General features: G+C 50.5%; 1 protein-coding gene across 1 annotated transcript; it reads right to left on the bottom strand.

Annotated features, from left to right (window-relative positions):
- Positions 1-1,698: 1,698 nt before the first annotated feature.
- On the bottom strand, positions 1,699-15,479 carry AMZ1 (archaelysin family metallopeptidase 1). The gene is made up of 7 exons (XM_088527825.1): positions 15,400-15,479; positions 8,222-8,555; positions 7,429-7,596; positions 6,523-6,651; positions 5,958-6,121; positions 5,633-5,809; positions 1,699-2,304 (listed from the first exon to the last, which is right to left on the bottom strand). The coding sequence occupies exons 2-7, from the start codon at positions 8,523-8,525 to the stop codon at positions 1,741-1,743; spliced, it is 1,506 nt and encodes a 501-aa protein (XP_088383951.1). The 5' UTR covers positions 8,526-8,555; positions 15,400-15,479; the 3' UTR covers positions 1,699-1,740.
- Positions 15,480-25,766: the final 10,287 nt, after the last annotated feature.

Here is a 25,766-nt window from a genome sequence, read left to right as displayed (position 1 = left end):
TCTGTTTTGGACAAGCTGAGCTGGTAAGTGAGGCTCCTGTCAGTGGTGGCATTGAAAATAGCTGGTATTAGTAAGAAAGACCTCCCAAAATGCCTGCCTTCCCAGCAGAGCTGTCACAACTCTGAGAGCTGGATGTCGTGTAAGGAATTTCCCTTTTTTCTGGGGCATCTCCCATAGGTCTTCTCCTCTCTAACCCTCTGGCAACGCTGTCACCCTGCAGTAAGGGCATCTGCTTGGAAAGCTGCTGAAGTTCAGCCTAGTGAGTTGCTACAGAATCAAGTTGGAGCGAGCAAGGTTAACCAAAAATGGTAAGTCCTTGCTTAAAATAGTACATCCAGGAAAGCAACAGAAGAGCAAGCAAGGGGCTGTATGTGTGTTTGTGATTCAAGTGGTCTCAGTTTGGGAATTGCTGCTCCTAAAACCTCCGGGATGAGCCGCAGAGCTGTGGCCTTGGAGGCAGCCAGGAGGCGGCAGCAGCGGCTCCGGCTGCAGCGCGGCCCGGCTCGCAGCCCGGAAAAAAGCGCGTTTCCAGGAATTGCCATCATCCGTCCCGAAGGCAGAGCTCCCTTTCTCTCCCTGTGTGAATCATGCTGACGCAAAGCTGGTTTTCCTTGGGGTGAATTTATTAACATGGATTGAATTTATTAACAGAGAATGCCTGTTTTGCTCACCTGTACAAGTTCATCTCAAGCTTTCCTTGAGTGTTTTCCCCTTACAGAAACTGAGGCCCTTGCAGCCGGTGACTGCCCTGAAGGCCGCGTCCGCTCTTCCCTCCCCGCTGTGCCGGCCTTGTCTCTCCCCACTCCCCTCTGCTTTGTGGCTGCTAAATCAAAGGTATTTTTAAATGTGCAAAACCAGAAGCTTGGCCGCAGGCTGTTGTGGGCACTATCAGTGCTGAGCAAACCGGGGAGGGGGAGCGTCGGCCTTCCCTAGAGCCAGAAACCCGCCAGCCGCCTGAGCCCTGTGGGTAAATAACCTCCAGGGCAGGGAGAGGGGATCTAGGCAGTTAATGGTCAGCGAGTTGTGTTTTCGGAGGCTTCTCTCTCCGGTGCCAGTCTGCAGAGGAAGTGAGTAGTCACCGCTCGCGGCTCCAGGCCTGGATGGGTTTGAAGGGAGCAGCTCCGGAGATGCCCTTGTGCGGCCGCCAAAGGCAGCCCTCACACAGGCGCTATTCTTCAGGGCAGAGCAGCGGCCGGGGAGCCTCCTGCTCTGCTCCCTGGGCCCTGTCCTCTGCCTCCCATGCAGGAGCCTGTCAGGAACAACCAGCGGAGGGGGAAGAGACCTGGATCACGAGAAAGATGTGGGTAGGGAGGAGCAGTGTAAAGGACAACTTTCCTTGTGCCTTGTCCTACCTCCAGCATCCCTTCCCTTCCATGGCTTAACTTGCAACTGTTCGGATGGCCCAAGCTCCTGTATGGATACGTCTTGGGCTGAGCACGATCCTCTTCATCGCTGCCTTCAGACAAAATGAGACTTGGCCTCAAGACGCAAGTGCCTACGCAGACCTTGGCATGGGCTCAGATCAGCACGGCGGCTTTTGGCCAACGTAGGAAAAGCCCTTGGAGGACAACAGATCACGTCAGAAATATACATTAGGAATCTCAGAAAAAGAAACACATTTTATTCCTGTGGGAAGCTCCTGTCTGTCTCTCTGATAGCAACAACTTGTGCTGAGAGAGATCAGAAGCAGAGCAAAAATGTAACCAAAGCCGCGTGAGCCCAAGCCGAGGCAGAGCCACACTAGTTTTCCTCCCACCTCCAGCGATGGGGGGATGATTCCCCTTTGGACAGTTTTCTTGAGCTCAGTTTCCTCCGCAGAGAGGAAAATTTGTCTCCGAGCACTTTCCGCAGCCCCGCGTTGTCCCTTGCGAAGGGCAGATCCTTCCTCATAGCCGGCAGCTGCCCCGTGAACATGTCCCACTTGGCCAGCGCGTCCACAGTCTCGTCCACGCGCGCCAGCTCCTCCTCGGAGACGTTCCTCTCCAGGGCGGCGATGCAGCTCTCCAGCCACAGCTCGTACTCCCTGATGGTGTCGGCGGGCCGGGCGGCGAGCGGGGCCTGGCCGCGCGCCTCGGCCGGCGAGCACGGCCGCTCGTCCGCCTCCAGCTCCGGCGCCATGGACAGGGCCTGGCTGCACGTGTCCGGCGTCAGCGGCTCCGACAGGGAGGTCACCGCCTCGGAGTCGTTCTCGCAGCACAGGCCCGAGTCCGAGCTGAACGGGAGCAGCTCCTCGGAGGCCGACAGCTCCGCCGGCTCCTGTCTCGGCCAGCCGGACAGCACCGTCTGCGTCCAGGCGTAGAGCTTCTGTAACGAGAGAAAGGGTTCCCTTTTGGAGAACGGCACAAAACAGGTACGGCTTTCCCAAGGCTTGTCGGATGAACCTTGTCATCCCGGTGCCTCAGTTGGAGGTGCTGCCTTGTTCCCAGCCAGGAGAAGGGGGGTTACCCTACAAAGCAGGGGCTTTTTGCTCCCTCCTTTCTCTGGAGCCCCTGTCTGCAGCCGAGTGAACTGTGGGCTGTGTCTGCCTCACCACAGGGTGGTAGGAGAGAAATGGCACAAACTCCCTTCCCTGGATCCACTTGATCCCCGGCAGCAGAGCTGCTTGGCAGGGAGCTGGGTCTGCGCTCAGGCTCCTGAGATAACCTGGAGCATCTCATGTCGTTGCGTTACCACCTCCGCTGGCAGCAGACACTTCATTGCAAAGAGCAGCTCTTTGCCTCGGAAGCTGAAAGGCATCAGAGGGAAGGCTGGGCTCCAGGAAAGAGCTAATAAAAGGAAAATGTCTGAGACAATTTCCTTTCTAAATATTAAATGCTACAATGGGGTATACAAGGGGCTGCTTCTGGCATGTTTATTCCTTAAGCCTTGGGGAATGAATCACAGTGCTCCAGTCATCACCGGATAAAAGGTGATCTCTCTGTCTAGCTGCTTAGCGTGTGCTTCTCTTGCATGTATGCGTGTGTTTTTCAGTTCTTTCACACCCTTGTGGCCTATTTCTCTATTTTCACAGCTTATGCTCTTACGCGGGCCCACAATTGCTATGAGAAACACGGTGATGGCACTTAAGGGATATGAGGTTGAGACGTCCCCCCTGGCGTGCTGGGCAGGGCGATGGCACCGAGTCCCTCAGCCCTGTGGAGCTCCCTTGTCCCCCAGCTTCCCGCTTCTCCCTCCCCCGTCCTTCCCTCTTGCTCTCTCTTTAGGCAAGTGACAGAAAAGATAAAGAGCTCAAATTGAGGGGGTGGGAGAAGTCGTCCCTTTTTCTCATTTCAGTCTGTGCACGGAGCCCCAGGGAAGAATTTCATACAGGAATAAAATGGCCTCTTTCAGACAAGTTAAGCCACCCAGCCCCCTCCCTCTGGGGCAAGAACAAATGCAAAGGGACAACTTCCCTCCTGCCTGGTCCTACCTCCAGCTCCCTTCCCTCCCCCGGGTCCGGAAAACAAAGAAGGCGCCAGACCCCGCAATGGGAGCTGCACTAGGGAAAGGGGCAGCGATGCTGTTTGAAAGCTGGAACCAGCCCAGAAGGCTTCAAGATCTCTTAAAATTCCCAAGACAAGTGAATTTCGGGAAGAATCACAACTGTTAGAAAGCACATTTCCCAAAAAGAAAAAAAGCTGCTGAGATGAGAATGGATTATTTAGGTCAAAAGCAGGGGATGATTAACTCAAAATCACTAAAAAAGACCGAAGAATTTCCCTGCCTCTCAGTCTCTGGGTGGCTTATTTGATTCAAAGATCCGAATGGTTTTTATGGCTGCAGCCTCATTTTTCTGTTCTTGTGCTTAACCAGAAAGAGATAACCTCTTTGCACTTTTCTGTGTAGGAGCATTTTAGATGGCTGCCCACACCAAGGAAATCACTAGGAATAAAACCCGTTGCCTGACATTTCGCGGGTTTCCAGTTTGAGCAACAAGTTGGCCTGTGCCCATCAGCAGGAGCAGCTTCTCTCAGTGCAGCTAACATGATGCTGTGGGCACCTACAAGTACTTCTGTTTTGCTGCATTCATAATGCAAAATGCTACTTTCTACTCTGACCAGAGAGCGCATCCTTAGCAAAGCCATGTGGAGTGGTTTTCCATGGGAATTTTTCAAGCCTGGGATGTGGTAACCCCATCATCAGGGCAGCCACGCGGTGCCCAAGAGCAGGTCTAAGCTGTGCTATAACAGCCCACCAAGGATCAGCAGCTGTGAGTTAGGGCACATGTCCCCTGTGGCATTAGCTAATGCTGCCAACTAATACAGGTGCTGGATGGAGCTAGAACAGGTGAGAGCTTTGGTCATGGTGAGGAAACACAACAGAGATCATGGAGCATTTGGAAACTACAGCAGATCCAAAAGCAGAGTTACCTGTAAACTATGTTTGGAGGGGCTGTAGTCTCCAAACGCTCCGTGATCTCTTCTATTTAGTTACTAAATAAACTTGGAAGAGACAGTGACTAACCGTCTAACCCATCTCTGGCATTTTGGTTTGTGCCTCACTGCAGGAGCGAAGCCCCTCATGGGGATTATCCCGGTTGGACTCAATCAGGCTTTGCTCTGTCTAGCTGAGCTTGTCATTGCTGGGAAGCAGGTGCAGCACTTGGGACGTGAATCCTTTCTACAGGTTTGCGTTCATGGTGGCCAGGGGATGCTCAGCCAATTACTGAATTAACTGCAGTTGTAAAGGGCAACGTTTCTAGAAACACTTAATGTAGGTGGCTGTTGTCTTCTAGGAAGCAATAAGTGAGTGAACGGGTCAGGCTGCAGTTCATTCCCCTGGTGTTTGGGCAACCTGGGGGAATCTCTCCCAACATTTAAGCAATGGCCACAGAGGCAGAGTCCAGCAGTGTGGTGGACACACAGACAACCAGCAAAACCAAGAGCTTTTTCTTTGGCCACATGCTTTGAGATGCCTCTGTGAGTGATTTGAAGGGGAAAGAAACAGGCAGCATCCCTGTTCTCCTTCTGCACGGATCTGTTACAGATACCATCTACAGGCTTTCAAATAAGCAACCGTGGAAAATCCTGTCTCTGAGCATGAGGCATGTCAGATGGGGGAAATTAGAGCCAAGGAGCAGATAGGCTATGGAGCGAGAGTGGGAGGATTATTTATAATCCAACAAACATTTGGTTACTGAATCTGGCCTTTCAGACAACAGGCACAGACACCCCTTTCTGGTGCCAAGGTGGTGTTAACGCTGTTCTTTATGGTGCTAAATGTGGTGTCAGCAGCTGAAAGCAGGGAGAGAGGCACAAGATTGGCCTGGGACCCTCCCTTGGTTATGGAATACCCTGTGTAGTAAGTTTGGATCCTTCCTTATATCTTTAAGCAGAGAAACTGCAGCAAAGAGCCTACCTAATATTTTCTCTCTACTCCCAACAGCCCCAGAGAGGCAGAGAACGTTGCTGACACACAGGGAAGGGCATGGAGGAGGCTCCGCTTGAAACCTGCCCACCCTTCCTGGCCTTGTTTTCCGGAGTCATACAACAGGGTAGGACTGTTGCACTGTCTCTTGTTGTGACCGCTGCAGAGCTAGAGGTTGTGTAAAGAGCTGGGAGACAGCCACAGGCGGTGCACAAAATACAACCCCGTTTAGGCACCGTCTTTGCTCCCCGTTTCCCCCCTGCTCCGGGAAGGGTCCATCTCTCACCCTGTAGCGCTCGACGAGCTTGAAGCCCACGACGTGCTGCAGCTTGCGGAGGCAGATGGGACAGGGCTCCAGGGGCCGCAGCAGGGCCTCGTCGAGGCTCAGCGCGCCCTGCATGATGCACTGCAGCCAGCGGCAGGTCCCCAGCCCCATGAGGTGGCAGATCTCGTGGCAGGTCACCTTGCGGGAAAGCAAAGACCGCAGCAGCGCGTGGTCACTCAGGCCTCCTGCTCTCACCACCCCTGCTCCATGGGGCAGAGCTGGGTTTTACCCAGGCCCGAAATACAAGCCCTGCACCGCAAGAAACGCGGGACGTTCCTCATCCTACCTTACAGCACTGGACCATCTCGAGGGCGCTGAACGGCACCGTCCGCTCTCTGCTTTCCTTGCTGGCTTCGCACAGCCCGTCCTTCTGCACCAGGGGAGTCCAGCTGCTGCAGCCAGATGGGGGGAAATCCCCCGAAAACCTGGCAAAGCTGCAAACTCCCACTTCTGTAACGAGAGGCACGGACAGGTGAGGCACTGGTGCTCCTGTGCCTGCCTCTCACCTTAGGTAGCGTGAAAACAAAGCTGCTGTGCTGCAACTCTAGCACGCTGCACTTCACTGCACAGCGAGCACCGGGATATACCTCCCCAATGGTTTATAGTACATCAGGTTCCTTTGCTTAAACCAGTAGCCTCAGCCTGACTCTCCTATTTTTAAAATGGAAGAAAAACAAAAAATACGCAGTTCTTCTCATCAAGAAGCTGAATGGAATTTTGAGGATAAGATGTGCCTTTTCTAGCCTCACAGGGAAGGCTTTTGGGTACAGTTTTTATGTTTGTTTTTTGGCTTTTTTTTTTTTTTTTTTTTTTGCATCCTGTGGTAGGAGATCATCAGATGCAAATCCCACCTTGTCCGGGCAGGAATTTGCTGAATGTGAAGCTCCAGGTCTCACATGGGTAAAGGTCCAGCAGTGTGAGTCCCAGGACACACAGGGCATCCATGGGCTTGTTGTTCTTCAGGAAATTCAGGATCCCATCTGGTCAAATACAAGAGAGATGTCTGATAAAGTGAAGGCAGGAGGGAGCCAGATTTCCTCCTGCTAACAGAAAGGAGCCTGTAATCCAAGCCACAGATTGACAGAGCTGCTGGATTCAGTATCTCTGATGGAAAATCACTGATCTATGGCCTTTCCTGTCATATTCCATTGAGGAGATGCTGAGCACTGTGTTAAACCAAATTAAAACTAAGGGTAGATTCCTGCTTTGTCATGGGGTGAATTCAGCACTAATCTGTGGAAATAAGTGCCCAGAACTGTAGGAATTTCCCTATGGGCATCTGAGGGCTGTCCTGTAGCAGCCTCCTTGCTGCAACCCTGGTCCATGCTGAGCAGAGGCTGCCCCAGTACCTGGAAACCGCTCGTTCCAAAGGGATGTTTGTCAGCTGGGAAACCCATCATCTCTCTAGGGATCTGGGTGACACCTGAACTCTGATTTCCTGACGTGAAAGGCCAGTGCGGTCCCCACCTGCACCACCCAGGCTGCTAATTTACTTTGGCTTTGGACAAGAGGTGGAGAGCTCTGGGCAATCCGCAGCCCTTCCCCTCGGAGCCGCTTAACCCCCGTGCAGTGCGGGAGCTGCACCACGATAAGGGCAAACAGCAGAGGAAAACGTGACGAAAGCCGCTTTGTTTTTCATTCGTGTTTCCAGGCTCCAAGTGATGGGTTTTCCACAGCAATAGGCTTGCTCCCTGTTCGCTCCCTTCCTCCCCGCTCTGGGATTTTTCAGACATTCCCGAAGGCTCCGCTGGCCTTACCTGCGTGCAGCTGCACTCGGTCCGAGTCCCGGCTGTGGCGGTAGCAGCAGTGGATAGAGGAGACGGGGATGGAGGGAAGGCACTTGACACGGAGGCCCAGGAAGAAGGACTCGACGCAGCTTTGCAGGGAATCGAGCAGCGAGAGCCCCGCGGGCCCTTCCGTTAGGTCTGCAGAGAGAAGCTGCATGATCAGTTCCTTGAAGCTATGGGATGCAGGGAACAGCTGGAAACGGTTACATAGATACTGAAGGAGAAGCAGGGGCTCTTTCAGAGGACCTGATACCTCTCGTAACAGAGCAGATGCTCCAGGAAGGTTTTTCTCTGAGATATAAGTTGTGCAGAAAGATGAACCTGTGGGCTGGGTGGGGTGGAATGTTTATTTTTCATGAACTGCAGGGATATTGCCAAGATAAATGGGCTTTTAAATTAAGAGGAGTCCCAGAATTGTTGTTTTATCCAGCATTATTTTACCTACGTGTGTGTGTATATACATATATATGCATATATATATATATATATGTATTCATAGCATGTCTCACCCAAAAGCATGCATGGCATTCATGGCATTTGCAGGAGATGTTTACTGACAGTTGCCATCATAGCTTGGGACTCCAGCCTGGAGGCACATCAGAGCCTTGGATATTACAGATGTCTCTTTACAGTGGCAGTTGTCTTTCCCAGGTTAGTCCTTACAAGAGGCCAATGGGTATTAGTGTGCTCAGCACCAGCCATCTCCCTCCCTGCCTGTCTGAATAGCCCAGTCAAGACACCGTGTTTTCTTAGCCCACGTTACCTATCGGCTGCAGGTAGATGTGCTTTCGATAGAAATTCTGCTTCCTCCTCAGCATGGAGTGGTAGAAGGTTTCAAAGTCTTCGGGGGCATCAGGGTGGCTGAGGAGCCAGTCGAAGGCCGTCCTGATGAGCAGTGAGCAGAAGAGCGTTCGCTGGGGGTTGTAGGCTTCGGAGAGGAACAGCTTCTCAGCGCTGGAGAAAGCCTTGACGTAGAGCTCCTGCAGGGCCGGGTTGGTGGAGATCAGAGCGTCCTTCAGAGCCCGGGGCCCGAAGCTGAATTCCTGAGCGTGTTTGCATTGCAGCATGTTGGAGGGTCCCACCGACTGCAGCACTGCCTGCAGGGATGGATGCAGCCGTCAGCGGGTGGCCTTGTGAAAACCCGTGGGGATTGAATCTCTGGGTCCCGAGATCCCAACCACGAGGTTTGACTGGGTGCTCGGAGCTGGCCGGGAGCCCTGTGCGTTTCTGTGACAAAGCTGCTGCGGGTGCTCCGTGTCCGCACGTACCTCTCTGGTTTATGGGCAATGTACCAGTAGATGGTGCTCAAGAATGTGTAGCCCCATTATTGCTACCAGACATCTAGATTAAGTCATCTGGGCGTTTTTGTTGTTGTTTTGTTTTGGTGACCCATCCCAAAGTACCAATATCATGGCACATGTCCCTGTGTATTTGCAGACATCTGGCTGCACTAGCCCTCATGTGTCATTGGGAAGCAATGCTCCTTTCTGCTTCAGCTAAAAGTCACCAGTGGCTCTCGAAGGCACAGAAATCCAGAGCAGGATGAAATAAGAGGTAGTCCTTGGTCCTTATTTTTAGGACATGCCATCTGGCAAGCCCAAAACCTAAACTTCTGACTGATGTGGCTGACCCCAGTAAAAGCAGCTTGCTCTGTTGACAGTTCCCTCTAACTGCTTTCATCCCTCACCCTTAGCTCCTGAGCTGTCTCATCTGCACGGCGCTGTCGGCAGGCTGTGTGATGTGGCCAGCCCCACGGGCAGGTGGACACCACACGAGTGGCTCGAGCTTGTCCCTTGTTCTTCCCTAGCTAGGTACTTACGGGCCCACTGCCATCGTGTCACTTCATAAGCAACTGCATGTCACACTGTGTTAGCATCAAGAGAGCTGGTGATGATGCTAAGTGGAAAATAAAGAGCAAAGAAAAGCCCACAGCAAAAAGAAATTAATTCATAGCATTCTGGAAATATCCTTTCCAGGGGGCTTTCCAGTGTTTTCCAAGGAGCTGCAGAGGTCATGCACCTGACCTCGAATGCCACTGGGATCCCAGTGGATATCCCAAAGAAAGCAGAGAAAGAGAAAAGGAAGTGCTACCCCTATAGCTACTGTACATCAGGGTTTTCCAAAGACTTTTTTCCCCCTTTTTTTGAAAGGAGACCCAAGAAAATAGAATTTGAGTGTTCTGCAACTGTACCTTGGGCAGAGTCACCAGCATCTGGAGTCCTGCCCTTGAAGACTGTGCAAGCAGAGCCCTGAGCCCACAGTGCACGCAAGGCTGCTACCAGAGGATGACCAGGTATGGATATTGCACACGTGGCCAGTGCGTGACAGTGAATCCAAAGTGTTCTGGAGCATCATATTTATGACACATGTTTCCATCTAAGAAATCTGTGACCAAAATGGGAGCCACAGACAGCAGAATGGGAGTACTCGTGTACACGCACAAGCGCTGGGTTATTCTATTAGGCAAGTTAAACCCTGTTTTAAAAGAAACCAGAGAAGCCTTTTGGGTGTGTAAGAAAATCTGCAAGCTGCTGACCATCATCATTCAAGTAAGGAAAAAAAAAGGAGAAAGGAAAAAAGAGGTGAAATATTTTTAGAAGGAACAGGGTATGTCTATAATTTAAGTAGCTCTGCAGCCTAGCTCTGTCAAGTGACTTTCACTGGCTCTTGGGAACAGTGATATAACGATGAATTCAGTGTTTAAAAAACAGTACCAAAGGGATCCAAATTCTTTCCTCAGTTATTCAGAGGTAGCTCTGGTAGTTTGTGCCAAAAGAGAAAGATGGCAGCCTCCTAAAATTAATATTTAATTTTTTTACATCTAACCAAGTAGCCCTTGGGAAGATACCTGTGTGCATAAACAGGCCTTAAAAAAGCCTCATTCTGTATGCTATTTTTTGACAGTACTAGGTAGAAAAGGAGAGGGAATGGGTAAGCAGTTTCCTTTTATTCCTGCAAGCTTTGTGTTTTGCTAGCATTAATGCCCATCTGCAGACAGCACAGCGGGACCTGAAGTGGTACTGAGGGCCTAATCCAAGAGCAGCTTCAAAAGTCCTACGATGCCTTCTCAGCCACCTCCTCAAGCTGCCAAATTGCTTCTGTTGTTTTTTACAAGAGTTCAGGTGAGGTGGTTTTGCACTTTGTTACCAAAATCTCTGCAGCTCTCACCTGCTTCCATACTCAGGAAGGTAAAATGAGATTCATGGCCTCACTGAAGTCATCAGGAGTTTGGCTGTGGACTTTAGTAGGGTCAAGATTTAACTTATTCTGCCTAAACTAAAAATACTGGTCATTTGCAGAACTTATCTATAGAAACCATTAGCTATATTAAAATCACTGAGGGTGAGATCTGGCTGTTCCAATGAGATTCTTTGCAGACTCAGGCAGCACTTTGCAAAACTGTCCTAGGAAAGTCTCCGTGATGGTCCAGGTTGAGACCGCTCTTTCCAAAGGTGGTTTCTGAGAGGTGCAAGCTGCTTTTACCAGGGTTTCCTGGTAAGCAAACGTAGTGGGATGTGCAGAAGCGGGGCTTGGTTGAATAGATGCTGCAAAATGAATAGATTTTTCTCTTCTAAATGGGAAGCAGTGCGGATGGGATGTCTACAGCAGCAGCGAGCACAATGAGCGCACAGTCTGTTGGCATATGTACCCCCGGGCTCTCTCAAGGAATATAGTGTGTACCCAAATCTGTGGGATATATGTTGTTTCCCAAGATTTCCTAAAAGGGAACATTCACCCCATACTGGCTTTCCCCATTTACGAGCACAGGCGTCCTGGGAACATCCACCCAGCCCCAAGACGTCCATGCTGGCACCCAGTAGCTGGAATCCTCGAGCAGAGGAATTCCCTTGCAGAGCCTGGTCTGCAGTTCTCCCTCTCCTGGGCTCCTTGTTTTTGCTTCCAACAGAATAGCAATGACCCATCACATTCACCAAATCCAACATAATTATTTTTATTTAAGAAGATTTCCTAAAATACTTCACTAGAGAAAATTAATGTTTCAGAAAATTTTTATGGGCCCTGCTAGCAGTTTAAAAAGGAAACCGTTTTACAACATTAACTGGAGTAGATGCTATTTGTGCCTGATCTAATATATGGATATACTGTGTCATTAAGGGAAGTGCTGCAAAAGGGTTTTGTGGTGTTCAGCCTGCGTGTCGAGGATGCAGCACGCTCTGCTGCAGCGCCTCAGCAGGGAACAGCACCGCTGCTTGCAGAGGCATTTGGTGTAAAATACCAGGGTGATACTGAAGGGAAAGCACCCGTGCCTCCTGGTGCTCCTCAGGCACCCAGGAAAGAGAGATTGCAAAGCAGGAAAAAAAAAAAAGAAGAGGTGCAAGAGAGGACTACAGAAGCAAAAATAGAATATACATAAACCGTAGTTATATATATATATACACACATATATATATTGCTTAAAGACAAACAATAGTTTTTTATCCTGAGTCCTGCAGAGGAAAAATGTCACCAGGGCAACCCTCAGGGTCCCTGCAGAGCATGGACGGGTCCATCCGGAGCTGGGAATCCCAAACGGATCTCCCCCAAAGGGGAGTCCCAGACGGTAACTAAGCTGGACACTTTATTTGCCTGTCTGGCAGGCCAGGGTGCACATGCTGCACCAGCCGTGACCCAAAAGAGGAGTTTTTCCAGGCTCAGCACCTCCCAGCTGAGCAGTCGCTATATTCCTGCTGTTCCAGTAACCTGTAAAGCATTTTATGCACAACTCAAGTTACTCATGAATTATTCTCTCTGCAAATCAGGCACCTATAAATTATTCTCTGTAATTGAGATTTATCCATGAATTATTCTTTTTGTAATTCACCGATTTGTCATTTATTCTCTAGCATATTGACACTGCTTGCTGGCAGTGTGCAGCGTTCATAAGCCAAGGGGATGTCATACGGTATCACGCAAGTTCACTGCAATACTCTGCTGTGAGAGAAACAGTCCTGAGTGAACAGATCCCATATAGCGCTGATCCAGGAAAGAACATGCAGTGCATAACAGCTTGATCTGGGTTTTATGGAGTCTGGCCCTAACATTGGATTGTATATATGCAGCTTTAAGCTGATTGTTCCAAAGCTGTCTATTTTGTAAGTCAGTTTGTAAGCTGTTTCTACCTCTGTCTCTTATACAGAGTGCAGGTGCATGGAAGGAGTATTAATTTGTTTTTTTTTTTCCCCAACTGTTACGAAGTATTTAGAGACTGATCCATTTTACTGGACTCTTTGGATGTGAGAGGGACATCAGCCAAGTCTGTTAAAACTGAATAATTGCTTAAATCAGGCACTGTACTGTAAATAAGTGGTGATAGTGCAGAAAATTCATAGCCCGTCAACCTAAATGAAAAGCCCAGAGCAAACATAACAAGCATCAGCTAATTATCAATAAATGCCCTAGTTACTTAATAGCTCCTTCCCTGAGATTTGTGTTATCTGCAACTGCTACTTTTAGATCATTCTCTCCTTCCCTGTTTAACTCACATGACAGCCTGAAAGCAATTGTCCCTGTTTGTTGACCTGCATGAAAAAAAGATTTTTCTTGACTGAGAAGTTCAGTCAATGAACACTCACAAGGGGTAAGAAAGTCCAGTGGAATGGGAGCAAAGGAGGATGCTCAGACGTGGGAGCATTTATCCCTGGTACAAATAAAATACTCATTACTAACGCTCCTTCCTCAAGGACCTAAGTGCAGTCATTTGCACAGACGGACACTTTGCATTAACTTTGCATTAAGAGACTTTGCATTAAGTGGCTATGAAGTCATGAATCAGATCTTTGTGTGTTCCAGACCATAAAATTAGATAAGATCCTTCTGGCCTCAGGTGCTGCCAGATCCCAGTAATATATATGTGTAATGTCTCCAGATTATGTATATGACACTGAAACAGATGCTTAGTGAGGTCTCTCTGGGAATGAGTCATTCCTGGAGCTGTGGAAACCTCCAGGGATTCACACATGCATTTAGCTGGAAGAGAATCTACCTGTGACTATGAGTGATACCTTACTACCTTTAAGGCCCAGCCCTGGAAACTCACTTTCCAGTGGATTTTGTAATGCATTTACTTGAACAGGTCAGCTTGACAACTTGTATGTGGACAGGTTTGTAGGATTATAAAACATATTTGTAAAGCTCATTATGTACCTAGACAGGTGCTTGCAGGGTTTCAAAAAAAAAATGGACATCCACTTCCCCTGATGCTGTTTTATGTTCAAGGCTGCTCTCTTCAATTCACCCTGCTTCATATGGATATGTACTAGGGACATACATGATCCATAGTCTCAGTCTTCTATCCTGGAGATTATACATATTCTGTGCTCGTACATAATGCTACTCTTTTTATATTGCCTTCTACCTGAGGGTCCCCGAGAGCTATACAAATATCAATGACCTGGTCCAGAAAGTAAGAGGCATGTATATGCCATTCCCCTTCCTCTTGCTCATCATCTGTTTATTCACCGTTTTCATGTCATATGAATTTCTCTGTTCATTTTAGCCCTGTTCAACACTTCATAATACTCCTTGCACGTGTATGATGGCTGCTTTTTTTTCCCCCTTGATCTTGCAGGAAACAAACCTGCATGATCCCCTGGCTGTTTCATGCACATTTGATAACCAAAGAGCCAGAAGTCCCCAGAAGTGGAGAGCAGCAGTACTAAACGACAGACACAGCCCTGCAGAGATATCCAGGCTCAGATCATTCACAGCTCTGGGCACTTTGCTCTTCATCATAGTTGTCTAGACAGGCTAAATGATTTCTGCAAGACAAGCCCAGCGCTGGCCAGGAAAGCAATTGCAGAGTTTCCATACAGATGAATGCATGAACAGGTATGGCTGTGCTTACATATTCCCTGGAGCATGGGCATTATAGAAGTGGTTGATCATGCAGCATAAATGCACTGTAATGCTCTACCTCTTCCCAAGGAAGGAAAGTGCCTTATTTGTGCTGCCGCCAGGTAGGGGATGTTGGCATCATTTTACGGCCAAGGAGAGCGAGGGGGCACTGGGGTAACAGCACAAAGTCAGCACAACCTGGGACAAGCCAGACCCCAAACCCGTGATTTCTTAATTGCCACCTATATATATCCTAACCGACAGCCAGCACTGACAGCTGGGGATTGGTTTGTTAGGAGGCACGTTCTGGAAATGCTACAGAAGTGGGTTCTGCTCCTGGGATACCTGGACCCACCTGGCCCTGCTGCTTTGGGAAGCAGGCAGATAATCCTGCATTGCCCAGGGAATCCCAGCAGTCAGTGTGTGGGGGAGGGATCCTCCAGCACCCGGAGCGGATGCATCGTGCACTGCCCCTAGCACCCGAACCCCGGGAAGGAGGCACCGGCACAACCCCTAGCACCCGAACCCTGAGGACGATGCAGCCACCCAGCCTCTAGCACCCAGCCCTGGGGCTGAGCACTGCTCCCAGCCCGATCACCCAAACCCAGGGGCACCACATGGGCCCCAGCCCCCTGGAGCAGGTGATGAGCAGGACCCTGTGCCCGGGGGAGCACGAAACGAGCAGGACTCCCAGCCCTCGGTGATGCTGCCCTGAGCACAGCTGGGTGGGATGCTCCGAGGGAGACCCTGGTACCCTGAGAAGATGCCTCGAGCACAGACCCTGCACCCCGGAGGATGCTCCGAGCTGGACTCCGGTACCTGAGGAAAATGCCCCGAGAGGGACCCCCCACACCCGGGAGGATGCTCCGAGAGAGACCCCCGGTACCCAGGGATGCTGCCCCGAGCACAACCCCCGCACGCGGGGAGGATGCTCCGAGGGGACCCCGGCGCCCGGGGAGGATGCTCCGGCACGGCCGGAGGATGCCGGAGCACGGACGCCTGCTCCCCGCGGAGGGTGCCCGGAGCACGGAGCCCGGCCCCGGGGGAAGCTGCGCGGGTCCCCCCCGCTCCCTCCCGTCCCCCCCGCCCGCCGCGGGCCGCACTCACCGCCGGGCCGGGGCTGCGGAGGCCGGGGACGCGGGGCAGGGCCGGGAGCGCCGGCTCGGGGCTGGCGAGGCGGAGCGGAGCCCGGCAGCGGCGGCGGCGGCAGGAGGAGGAGGAGGGAAAAGGGGGAGCACGGCGGGGGGGGCTCGGCCCCTCCGCCGGGAGCCCACGGGATTCGCCGGGCGGCGCCGGGGCCGCCTCCCGCCGCGGGCTCCGGCGGGCGGCGCGCGGGGCAACCGCCAGGGGCGCCCTGCCCGGCGGCACGAGGAGCGGCGACGACAGGGTCACCCCCAACGGCGGGGAAACGGGCGGGAGAGGGTGGCCGCAGCCCCCGGACACGGTGCCCTTTGGCGGGCCCGGCTGGCTGGATCACGGGATGCGGGCGCCCTGGGAAGCGCCCTCTGGAAAGGGTCCGGGGATGTCACCGAGACGGTGCCAGCAGGACGGAGAGCCCTTTAATCTCCTCGCTTAATAAGCAGTGGGTGACGCCGTGGGTGTCTGCAGACCGGAGTGCTACTTATGTGGTTGTGCCGGTGCCGGAGAAGAGCTGCTCCATGGGAGTGGTGCTTGCGTCTGCCTTGATGCTTCTTCACTCCCTACCTCTCTCCCATGAGATGCATGTTTTCTTTTTTTTCTTTTTTTTTTTTTTTGGTCCCAGGATGTCCTTTAATTTGGGAACATTATCTGCTCTTGGAAAGGTTAATTATATTAGAGGAGTGGAGTCCCATTGCATCATTCCTTGATTTATTCTCGCTTTTATGTTTTGATCCCTCCTGTGCTTTGATCACTTATTTCACCCGTCCCTCAGTGGAAGCAAAGAGGAACATCCTGGCTGTGAGCCAAGCTTGGCCCCAAGAGACATAAGCTGAAGTTAGGAAATAAAGATCTTGTAGCCTTAGCAGTTGTGGTGGCCCTTGAAGATCAAATCCCGGTGCCGTAGCCCAGCAGCATCGCGGCTGAGGAATCGCCCTGGTGCTGCTCTCGTGATCAGGGTGGGAGGAGAAGCTGCCGCTTCACCTGGAAGCGCTGGCCGCCAGTGAAGCCTCTTTGTGGGAAACCTCCCCGCGACTCCGCGCGCGGGGGGACAGCAGAAGGTGGGAGGCTTTGCAAGAGCGCCCCGCTTTGCCCTTTGCTACCCCAAACACTGGGGATGCCCCCTGTGCCGTTTTCATCAGTTGTTGCTTGTAACTACAGTTTATTAGCATTAATTGATCTATATAATTGTATATTGCTGACTGGAGAGCATCTGCCTGTTCTCACTACAAATCATATAGAATTGGATCCCACCCTGAGGAAGCTATGAGCTAAACTAGACAAAAATGCTGTCCAGCTGTTCCAAGAATGCATATTTTTGGTAAGAAACTGATTGCATTTAAACTTAGTATTGAATGCTTGGCTCAGCTGACAGACCGCTGACTAACCAGCATGGGTGAACATGTGTTTTAATTAAATGTTCTTACAAAGGTGCATTTAGCCCTTGCTGTCCTGGGCAGACATAGGGAAGGAGCTGGTAGTCTGTGCCCTAAAGAGCTCACAGGTTAATGAAGATTAAGACCAGGAAGAGACTGCTGAGGAAAGAGCCATGTGTTCCCTCTGTGACTTCTAGCAGGTGGGTGGCTTTATTGGAGAAGATCAGTATAACTGAAGCAAAGGAAGGGAGGAGAAGGTGGTCAAAAATCAGGTGAGAAGATCACAAGGAATTCTAAAGAGCAGATGGGCAGAAGGACAGATTGAGAGATGGAGCCTGAAGATTGGATGGAGCAGGATGGAGCTGGGCTTCAGGCGCAGTTGTTTTGCACGAGCTCCGCTGCAATTAAAGCTGCTCACGGCTGGGACGTGATATTCACCACAAGGGCCCTTATCTGCAGCGGGTGGCAGCTCCCGGGCACAGACGCTGTCATTCAGGCTGAGTCGTGTTTTCTAGCAAAGATGTGATACAGGAACAAGAGGACCTAAAACAATCAGCAACAAAACAGACCTGTGTGCTTTGGTGGCAGGAAACCCCGTCAAGTACCCGTCCTCAGTGCAATGTAGGCCCAGCAAAACACAATCAATGCCAAAGATTGGAACTTAAGAAGTTGCAGTTATTTATCTGGAAAAACAAATGTAGCAATGTATAGATAGCTTCATAAGGAGAAAAGACAGGTGCTCAAGAGCTGCTCAGGCTGGAAGATGTATGGCCCAAAGCCACAGCTGCAAAATGAAGCCAGGCCAATTGAAATGAGAAAATAGGCGCTAATTTTTTTAAGAATGATGATGATTAGCTGCTGGAACAAATTAGTCAAGAGAGTGAAAGTTTCCCCATATGTTAGTGTTTTCCAATTAAGATAACATGTCTTTCTGCAAGATGGGCTTCAGCCAAGGACGTGTTTGTGGGCATGAGCACAGCAACGATGGGTGAATGCGATGGTTTCTGCTAGACATGGAGACGTGACCCTAATCATCCATCTGGCTTTTGGGCCAGACTGTGCTTTTGGTGAGTACTTTAAATCCCCCCAGATGGCTGTAGCAGTCCTGTATGGCTCTTGGAGGAGAGGCTCTGGGTGTCTGCTGTGACCTCGGCAATTTAGGAGCCCTAAAATGGAAAAGCTGAGCCCAGAGTTGCTCATCTCAGGGCTGTCGCACCTGGAAGCTGCGCTGTCTGGCGTAGGGGCAGCTGAAGGACAGACTGGCAACCAGACTTGGCCTCCTTGGCAGTTTTATTTGCCTTCTTTTCCCAATATTGCCAGCTTGGTATATTGTTGTGCATGAGCCTGGAGGTTATGGATCTGGGTTGAGTATCTCCAGGTGAATCAATCCAGGTTCATGTGAGGCTGCTGAATGCTTGACTTGGGGCAAACAATGCCTGACCATGTAATTTGGCTGCCCAGGGCTAACCAAGGGAGCTCTGCCTCAGCATCCGTGGCCTTTTCTGGTTCTGCCTCTGACTTGTAGCGTGACTTTTAGTTTCAGGGAGTCTGTGCTGCCATCACAAATTGTAAATACATCCAAGCAAACTTTAAGAAAGTTGGTTATAAGGTATCAGCCCAGGCAAAGCAATGTGGGCTCATCTGTCGTTCTTTCTCTTCTCTCTGGTCATAAAGCACTGACCTAGATCTAGGCAGTGCTGTGTGAGGCTGTATTATCATTACTGTATTGCCCTCGGCCCCAGAGCAGCTGTGCAAGGAGCTGTCTCACCTTTAGCCTGCGCTGTGTGCAAGGAGGAGAATTAGAGAATGCACAGAAAAGATACAAACCTGGTCTCATGATGCTGCTCCTGCAAAAATGAGGCAGCTGTAAAATTTGCTAGCAGCTATAGGTGCAAAAGCCAAAGAGTGAGATCTGCAACGCAATAATGGTGATGGAAAGGAGAGGATAAATGAGACTAACCAGTTAGTGGTGGAGAGGGAAAGCTACAGTCCCTGGTGTCCCTGGGAGAACGTGGTGTGTGCCGCTCTTTGGAGAGGCTTTCTCTGCAAGGCAAGCTGTTATGTTCCTGATAGATAGAGGGTCTGAAGCAGGCAAGGAGTAATCATTAAGGCAATCATTCCCTTTGAACAGGAGAGACTGAAAGACCAGCTTGAATAAGGCCACAAGAGCTTTGTGCATCCTCTCTGGAAAAGCTATTGGGCTCAATAGCTACATCAGAGGGGATAAAAGGGAGATGAGATGCTCTGTGTTATTCATCCGCAATGACAGCCTTAAAAAACATGCTGAGCATTGTACTGGTGCTGTGCAAAGGCTCCTCCTGTGCCCAGCTGCTGCTCTGGGTGCTACCCAAACCAGCGAAGTAGGGATAGACCTGGGGATGCTACACTGGACCTGCTCCATCACCCTGTGCTGCGCAGTCCTAGGGAGGAACCTCACCTACGCATCCTTTTTTTTTTTTTTTTTTTTTCTCATGACTCCCTTCAAATATCTGGGAGAAACAACTAGGATGGTTTATACAGCAAACTGCCTTCATCAGGAAGGGGTGGAAGAGAAGAAAAGAGCAGCAGGCGCCTCCTGGTAGGTGATGGAGTGGAGCTGGGCTGGTGGCACCAGTGTCCCTAAGGCAACGTGAGCGCTCCGGCTGGAAACGTGCCGGAGCAGCAAACGTCTCCCTCTCCGCTGCATCCTGGCACCGTCCGAGCTATTGGCAGGCCTGGGAACAATGTTAGTGCAAACAGTCTTTGGCTGGCTTTACTGTAGTGACACAGAGTTTAAAAAATAAACACGAAGAGCCCAGCCCTTCTTTGATTGCTGAGAGCAATCTGCTCTTGCAAATTGTTGCTGGATGAAAAGATAAGGGGCGGGAGGAAAAAAGGAGAACAGTTATTAAATGAAGAGGAAAACACTGAGCAGAAGGTCTTCAGGGAAGCGAAGAGGAGCCTTTTATTTGCAAATCTGCTGCTAGATCATGCTTTGATATGCAACCTGGGCAGCTTCTAATGCCCATGGGTTTATTCAGATTTAAGACTTTTTGCTGACGTTCCTACAGACCCTTGAGAAGGGCTTGTCCCCTAGGGATGTAGTTATTAGCTTGTTCAAATCTATCTTTGTGCCAATCTCAGGAAAATTATTTTACCCCAAGCTGTGTCCATATGCAGGGCTGTCTTCTCTCTTTACCACTGATTTCATGGCTGAAGTGTCTCTGTGGGAAGTCAGTGTGGATGGCCCGTGATTCCCATGAGGAAGCCTGAGTTACAGACCCCCATATGGCCACAGATATGCTTTTACAGCAAGGAGAATGTAACTGCAGTGCACAAATTTGACCCAGAATAGAAAATCTGGGGATGGTACAAAGCAATTCTCTGTATTTTCTGCTAAAGACTTTGAGGATTGTTGCCACAGGGCTCCTGGTTAGGATTTAGGAGCAGCCAGGAAGGAGGCTGCTGTCTGAGCAATCCCTCCTGGGCTCTGACCCCACGTGGCACCTGCTCTGGGCATCCCCAAGGGTTCAGCCACGTTCCCTTATCCAGGCCAGCAGAAATAGCTCCTTGCTTCCTGGCTTTGGAGAGGGTGTTAAGTAGGGCATAGTTACATTTGGGATTAGTGGGAAGAGTAGATACCTCCTGTGCAATGTTTCGGTTTGAGAGCAGATATGAAGAGCTGTCCTTCGTGGAGGCCTAGCAGAGGAGAAGTCACAGAAAGGAAATTCTTCAAGAAAATTAGTTATTAAGCAGAAGATTTTGGGGAGCATTTCAAGTTTTTCTTTATATAGTCCTGACTGACAACCAGTCTTGCAGCTTTTCAGCCCCAGAAGTACCTTGCTGAAGGCACCCATTGGCAAAGGGCTCGGGAATTTCCTGCACTGGCCCCTCAGTCTAGAAGGAATCTGGGGGCCCGTGTGTTGAGGCACAGGTTGGAAGGGCCTGGTTGGTGGTGTCTCCTCTTTAAGCTTTATTGGAGACTTTTCAATAACCCGAGTGTAGACAGAAGATCTGCTTAAAAAGAGCTCTGTGGAGCTGAGGAACAGCCTCCTTGGGAGCTGCCTGCGCCACTGAGGGCTGCAGAGAGGTGAACGGCAGGAGGGCTAGGACAGATACTGGAGGGGGTGAGACGGAGAAGCGCTTTCAAGCGTTTCACTGCAGCGATGCCTGGGGAAGTCGCCCAGGGCCTGGTTTCTCCTTGCACTCTCCTCGGCCAGGTGAATCACACCTTGTGACCTGGCGGACGGTGCTACTGGCCCCGAACCTGCCGAGTGCCGCTGCGGGGCTCAGCACGGGGCCGCGCTCGGGTACAGCAGCATTCGGCAACGGGGAGACATCGGTGTGCAGAGCTAACGTCCGTGCACGCTGCTGGACTCGGCTCCTCCATGGCCTGGCACGAGGCGGTGACTCCCGCTCCTGGGCTGCTGCCCGCCTCACTTCGGGCCGGGCGATGCTGCCCTTGCGCCCAGGGGTGCTAAGAAGGCAGCTGAAGGCCAAGTGCTGTGGCTGGAAACCAGCTGTGAGTTAATGCGCCGCCTGTGATTAATGTGCTTGCTTAAACGCATTCATGTCCTGTCGCGCTGGCTGCGGCTCTCGTGTCGCACTCGGTGTTCTCTGAACATCTATTTGCCTTACAGATCCCCTGATTATCGCTTTCCCTTTTATAATTAAGCCGTGAAACACAGCACGGCGCAGCTTATGTGGTATGAATTCATGCCTGGCATATTCTGCTTGTGCCCTGGGATGAGGCTAAATGCTGTCAGCTGGATTGGTCTCAGCACAGTTGCTACCCTGAAATTTTTGTAATATGATTATAAAATCACATTCTGTGTGCTTGTGGACAACCTGGGGCTCACTGCTGCTGGAACCAGAGGAAAGCAGGCTCTGGCTTCCTTGGGAGCAGGACTGGCCCCAGCAGTGCAGCAGGAAGAGGCTCCCTCTTGCCCTAGATGCCTGGTCCAGGCATCTAGGTCCATGGGCCATGTTGTGGTCCATATTGTGGTTTGGTGTTTATGCACCTTCCTCCTTGCTCTTTGACCATCTCAGACCATGTGTGAAAATGTGTGTCTCACGACTGACTTTTTTCCACTCCCTTCCACTCTGTCCTTTGTTGGAGGCTTAAACCGAATCCCACATCTCCCGTTAAGCTGCAGCTCCACGTCCATCTCTAAGAGCAGCCACTGCCCTCCCAGCCGGTCACTCCTGCCCCTGTACAGCAGTTTGAGAGCGTGTGTGTCTGTGCAGTGAGCAGGGGGACAAGGAACACACAGGAAAGCATACCTGAAATATATAATTACATTTTCTTCCCGTCCCAGGAATCAGATTTGGGAGTGATGGAGCTGAAGGGGTTGAAGCTCAGTGTTACCAGTGGGAAGATGGAATAGTCTGTGCATCCCATGCCTGCAGCCTCCAGAGGTGATCGCCTTCATGTGCAGCTTTCACAGGACAGGGTGTTGGGCCACAGGCCATCTCCGCTAAGCAAGTCCAGACAAGCCCCACAGCTGCTTCCTCCAAGGCTTGAGCTGAGCTTTGCCGCGCAAAGTGCTTGACCACAGGCCCTAGCAACTCCGCTACCAATTCAATATCGATTATCACATTATTACTAATCAAACCAGTTATGTAGAGACCCAAATGCTGATGCATCTCATCCCAAAGCTTCTGTTTCAGGAAAACGGTGCCAAAAGCAATGAGCAGCATCCAAAGCTACAGGGCTGAAATTCTTGGAGCCGAGATGTTTCCATGGAGATGGGTCTTTGATCTCATTGTAATAAGGAAAGGGTTGGAAAAGATGCTCCCAAACTACAGGCGAAGGCAAAGCCAAGGCCTACTGGGCAGAAGTCCTCAGCAGGAATGAGGGAAAGGAGGTGAGTGAGGAGGTTTGGGGGATCTTTTTTTAAAATTTTTCCTCCTGTTCTTTTTTCCCCCCTTCTTGGTGGCAGAGAAGCAGTAACAAGGAATAAGGAGAATAGGTAGGAGCCATTGCTGGTGTTTGATTGCCTCGATGAGCCTGTGCAGGCCACATGCAGCATCTCGGGTGGCGCTCAGGGTATGTGCTTGGCTGTGCAGCTCTGTTTGTGGCTTCCTCACTGCATCTGGAGCCAGGACTTTTCCTGGTCCTCCCTACCTGCATATAGACTGCTGGCGGATCAGCTCCTTGCTCTCCTCTCCCATGAAACTCAAACAGGTTTTTCTGACGTGTTTTCACTGGACTCTTCACGGGCAAACCGATGCATATGATATTCTGATGGGTCAGAGTTAATGAAATGTCTTTGCTCAAAGAGTTTTGTCCCTATATCTTTGTATCCTATTTGCTGCCAATGCTCCACTGAGCAGTTTTCTCTGTGTTTTGGACAAGATGGGATTGCTGTGCAGCCACAGCTGTTCATCTCCTGGTGGGGACAGGCCCATATGGATGCTGTCACTTAGCAACCAGGGCTGTGTTTTTAACTGCAGCCTTCGACACGAGGCAGGTGACACGAGTTGTAACCACCAGATCAGTCTCATGACTGGTGTTTTGAGTCAGAAAGCAACGGGCACAGGCTGTGGCGCTCACCTGAACCCCCGCTCGGCCTGCAAAGGGCCTGTCTGCATTAGGAGAGTTGCACGTGTGGTTGCTAACACAGCCTCACCAGGCTTCAGTTTGCAGCTTGCTTAACTGGACAGACACCACAGAGACTGGAAGAATGAGGACCAGGAAACAACAAAATGGGAGAACTGGAAGGTTTGCGAGTGCATCCACCTCGTGAGGTACCTCCCACCTACCTAGCACTGAAGCTAGGGCTGGAAAAGGGCAGTTCTGCACAGTTCAGGACCTGACACTTCACAGAAACTACTAAAGGCCACTTTACCTCCCCTCTCCCCAGAACTGACCTAACCGAGGAACATCCCTAAGGAGCGGTCCTATGCGCTGTTCCAAGCTGCACGTTGCTGCCTTTGCGTGGAGAAGCAACCCTGTATCTGCAGGATGAGCTGGGGAGCGGCTCACTCTGCACAGGTTTGTTTTGGAGGCAGCCGTGTGATGGAGCGTCATGTGAAAGGCATCTTCCCTGCCCTTATGTTTATGGTAAATACATTCCTTTGAGCTGCTGCGCTCGAAGCAGAGATTTGGTATTGCTGTTACTGATGGTCTGAAATTAGGTTTTCTTCAGGTTAGCTTTGAACAGCAGAGCTGTGTGACTGCACTGCTGGTATTGCAGGGACTCAGCCGGGCTGTTTATCTCCCTTTCCAGCTGAGGATAAGTGCGTCCTCAACGAGCAGCACACACATCTGTAACAAGTGGCCTTAACGCCTCCATTGGAGTTCTCCATCCTTGGCTTTATTCCCTTCTTGTTCTGCACAGACACAGCCCTTCTAAAGAAGAAGGTCGTCCCACTTCCATCTCTGTGTGTGGCTGGCAAGGTTATGAGCAAGGTCTGTGCTGCCCGCAGCGAAGCGTCTGACGCAGGCTGAGGTCTGGATGCGTTTGCTGGCGTTTTGGTCCTCAGCAGAGGACAGAAACTGCTGCTTGCAGAGGGAAATGACGCAGCTGAGAAGGGTGTTACTGCTGATACATTTTTCCACTGTAAGTTGCTGAGAACTTCTGCCATGAAGCTGCTTGCCGAGTTTCCTCTGCCATGTACAGTAGCTTTTAAAAGCCTTGATGAATGTGTCCTGAAAGGGAGAGCGTGTGCTAGAGACAGACTCAAGAGACTTCAAAGCTATGCATGAGATGAGCTGCGATTACAGCTCACATATATCCACGCTAAAGCAACAACCTTAGACATTTATGGCCTGTTTTTGACTAAGTTATGCAATTATTATAATTGAGCAGAGAATAGTCTTCAACTTTTAAATGTCTAGCATATTAAAACAAGTAAAAAAAAAATGAATAGCCATTCCTCTAGCAGCTTTTATAAAGCCATTAGTAGTGTAGGGCCGAGCCAAAGATGCTTGTTTTCCAATGCTGCTCTCTGAGGTTGAGCAGTAAAGGGATAAATCCTTTCTGCGGAGCTGGAAGCAGCCTTAGAAATTTCATACCTGCATTCAGATCAGGCAGCAGACCCCACATTGCACCCTTCCCAGATGAAAGAGTGGCAGGGAGCTTTGTAATCCTCTTCTTCCACAGTGTCAGCCACTGGAGACCTGGAGTTTTTTTCTAGTCTGATGTTCTGTGTTGATCCTGCTCGTGTTCCTACTAAGATAAATCACAGTGAAGGCCACGGGCTTTGGTTAAATCATCTGTCGCGTGTGTACAGAAACCCCCTCTGCGGTGCCTGTCTCCAGCAGGAATTGGTCGGCTACTGTTCTAAGGCTGCATGAGCAGCAGTTTCCACAGAAACTCATCCCAGAAAGGGAACTGGCAACTTCAGCCTTTTCCATAGCTGAATGCCTGGCAGACCCCCGCTCCCGCCTCGGTGTGTGATGGTTGTGTGCTGGGGGTGTACGGGTCATGGAGGAACTGTTGTTTTAACAGTGTGGAATGGTGAGTAGCAAGAGGAGTTGCTGAACTTAATGCTCAGTACGTGTAGTCCCAAATGCCAGGACGTGTTTGGAGTAACAAGTCTGTTCTGCAGGGCTGTGAATAAGGCTCCTTTTTCTTTTTGGCGCATCATGATCACAAATACTTAGGAAGAATTACCAAACAGCATAAATTCCTAACCCTGAAGAAAGCTGTGTGCCTGGGATAAGGATCTTACGGAGAGGCAAAAGAATTGCTTCAGTAATTTGCAAAGGAGTTACTATTGTAAGTGGGGTAAGGGCTTGCGCATGATTTCTTAACATGATAAAAAGATGGGAGACCTAGAGTAGGTGTCACTCCAGAGCAGAGTAAATGCACCTGAATGTGAAATCAGACCATTGGCTTAGTAACACTTCCCCAGGGCTGTACCAAGTCTAGGAGAGATGATTATAGAGAGAACTGAAAAGGTAAGCTTTTTTTGCAGTTAAATATGCAGTAGGCTATTCTCGTATTGTCTTGAAAAACATGTTCTTGAATGCAA

This window comes from Tinamus guttatus, unplaced genomic scaffold (genome assembly GCF_059628265.1).
Source record: "Tinamus guttatus ecotype Peru unplaced genomic scaffold, ASM5962826v1 Tinamus_guttatus_pri_ptg000291l, whole genome shotgun sequence".
NCBI lineage: Eukaryota > Metazoa > Chordata > Aves > Tinamiformes > Tinamidae > Tinamus > Tinamus guttatus.
The sequence above is the reverse complement of the archived record's forward strand: the minus strand, read 5'-3'. Positions and strand labels throughout refer to the sequence as shown.

Excerpts from the sequence above, each read along its gene's own strand:
- AMZ1 (XM_088527825.1), bottom strand. The coding sequence starts at position 8,525 with ATGCTGCAATGCAAACACGCTCAGGAATTCAGCTTCGGGCCCCGGGCT. Across the intron at positions 7,597-8,221 it reads CATCTACCTGCAGCCGATAG|ACCTAACGGAAGGGCCCGCG; the intron begins GTAACGTGGGCT and ends TTCTCTCTGCAG. Across the intron at positions 6,122-6,522 it reads CAAATTCCTGCCCGGACAAG|AAGTGGGAGTTTGCAGCTTT; the intron begins GTGGGATTTGCA and ends CTCTCGTTACAG.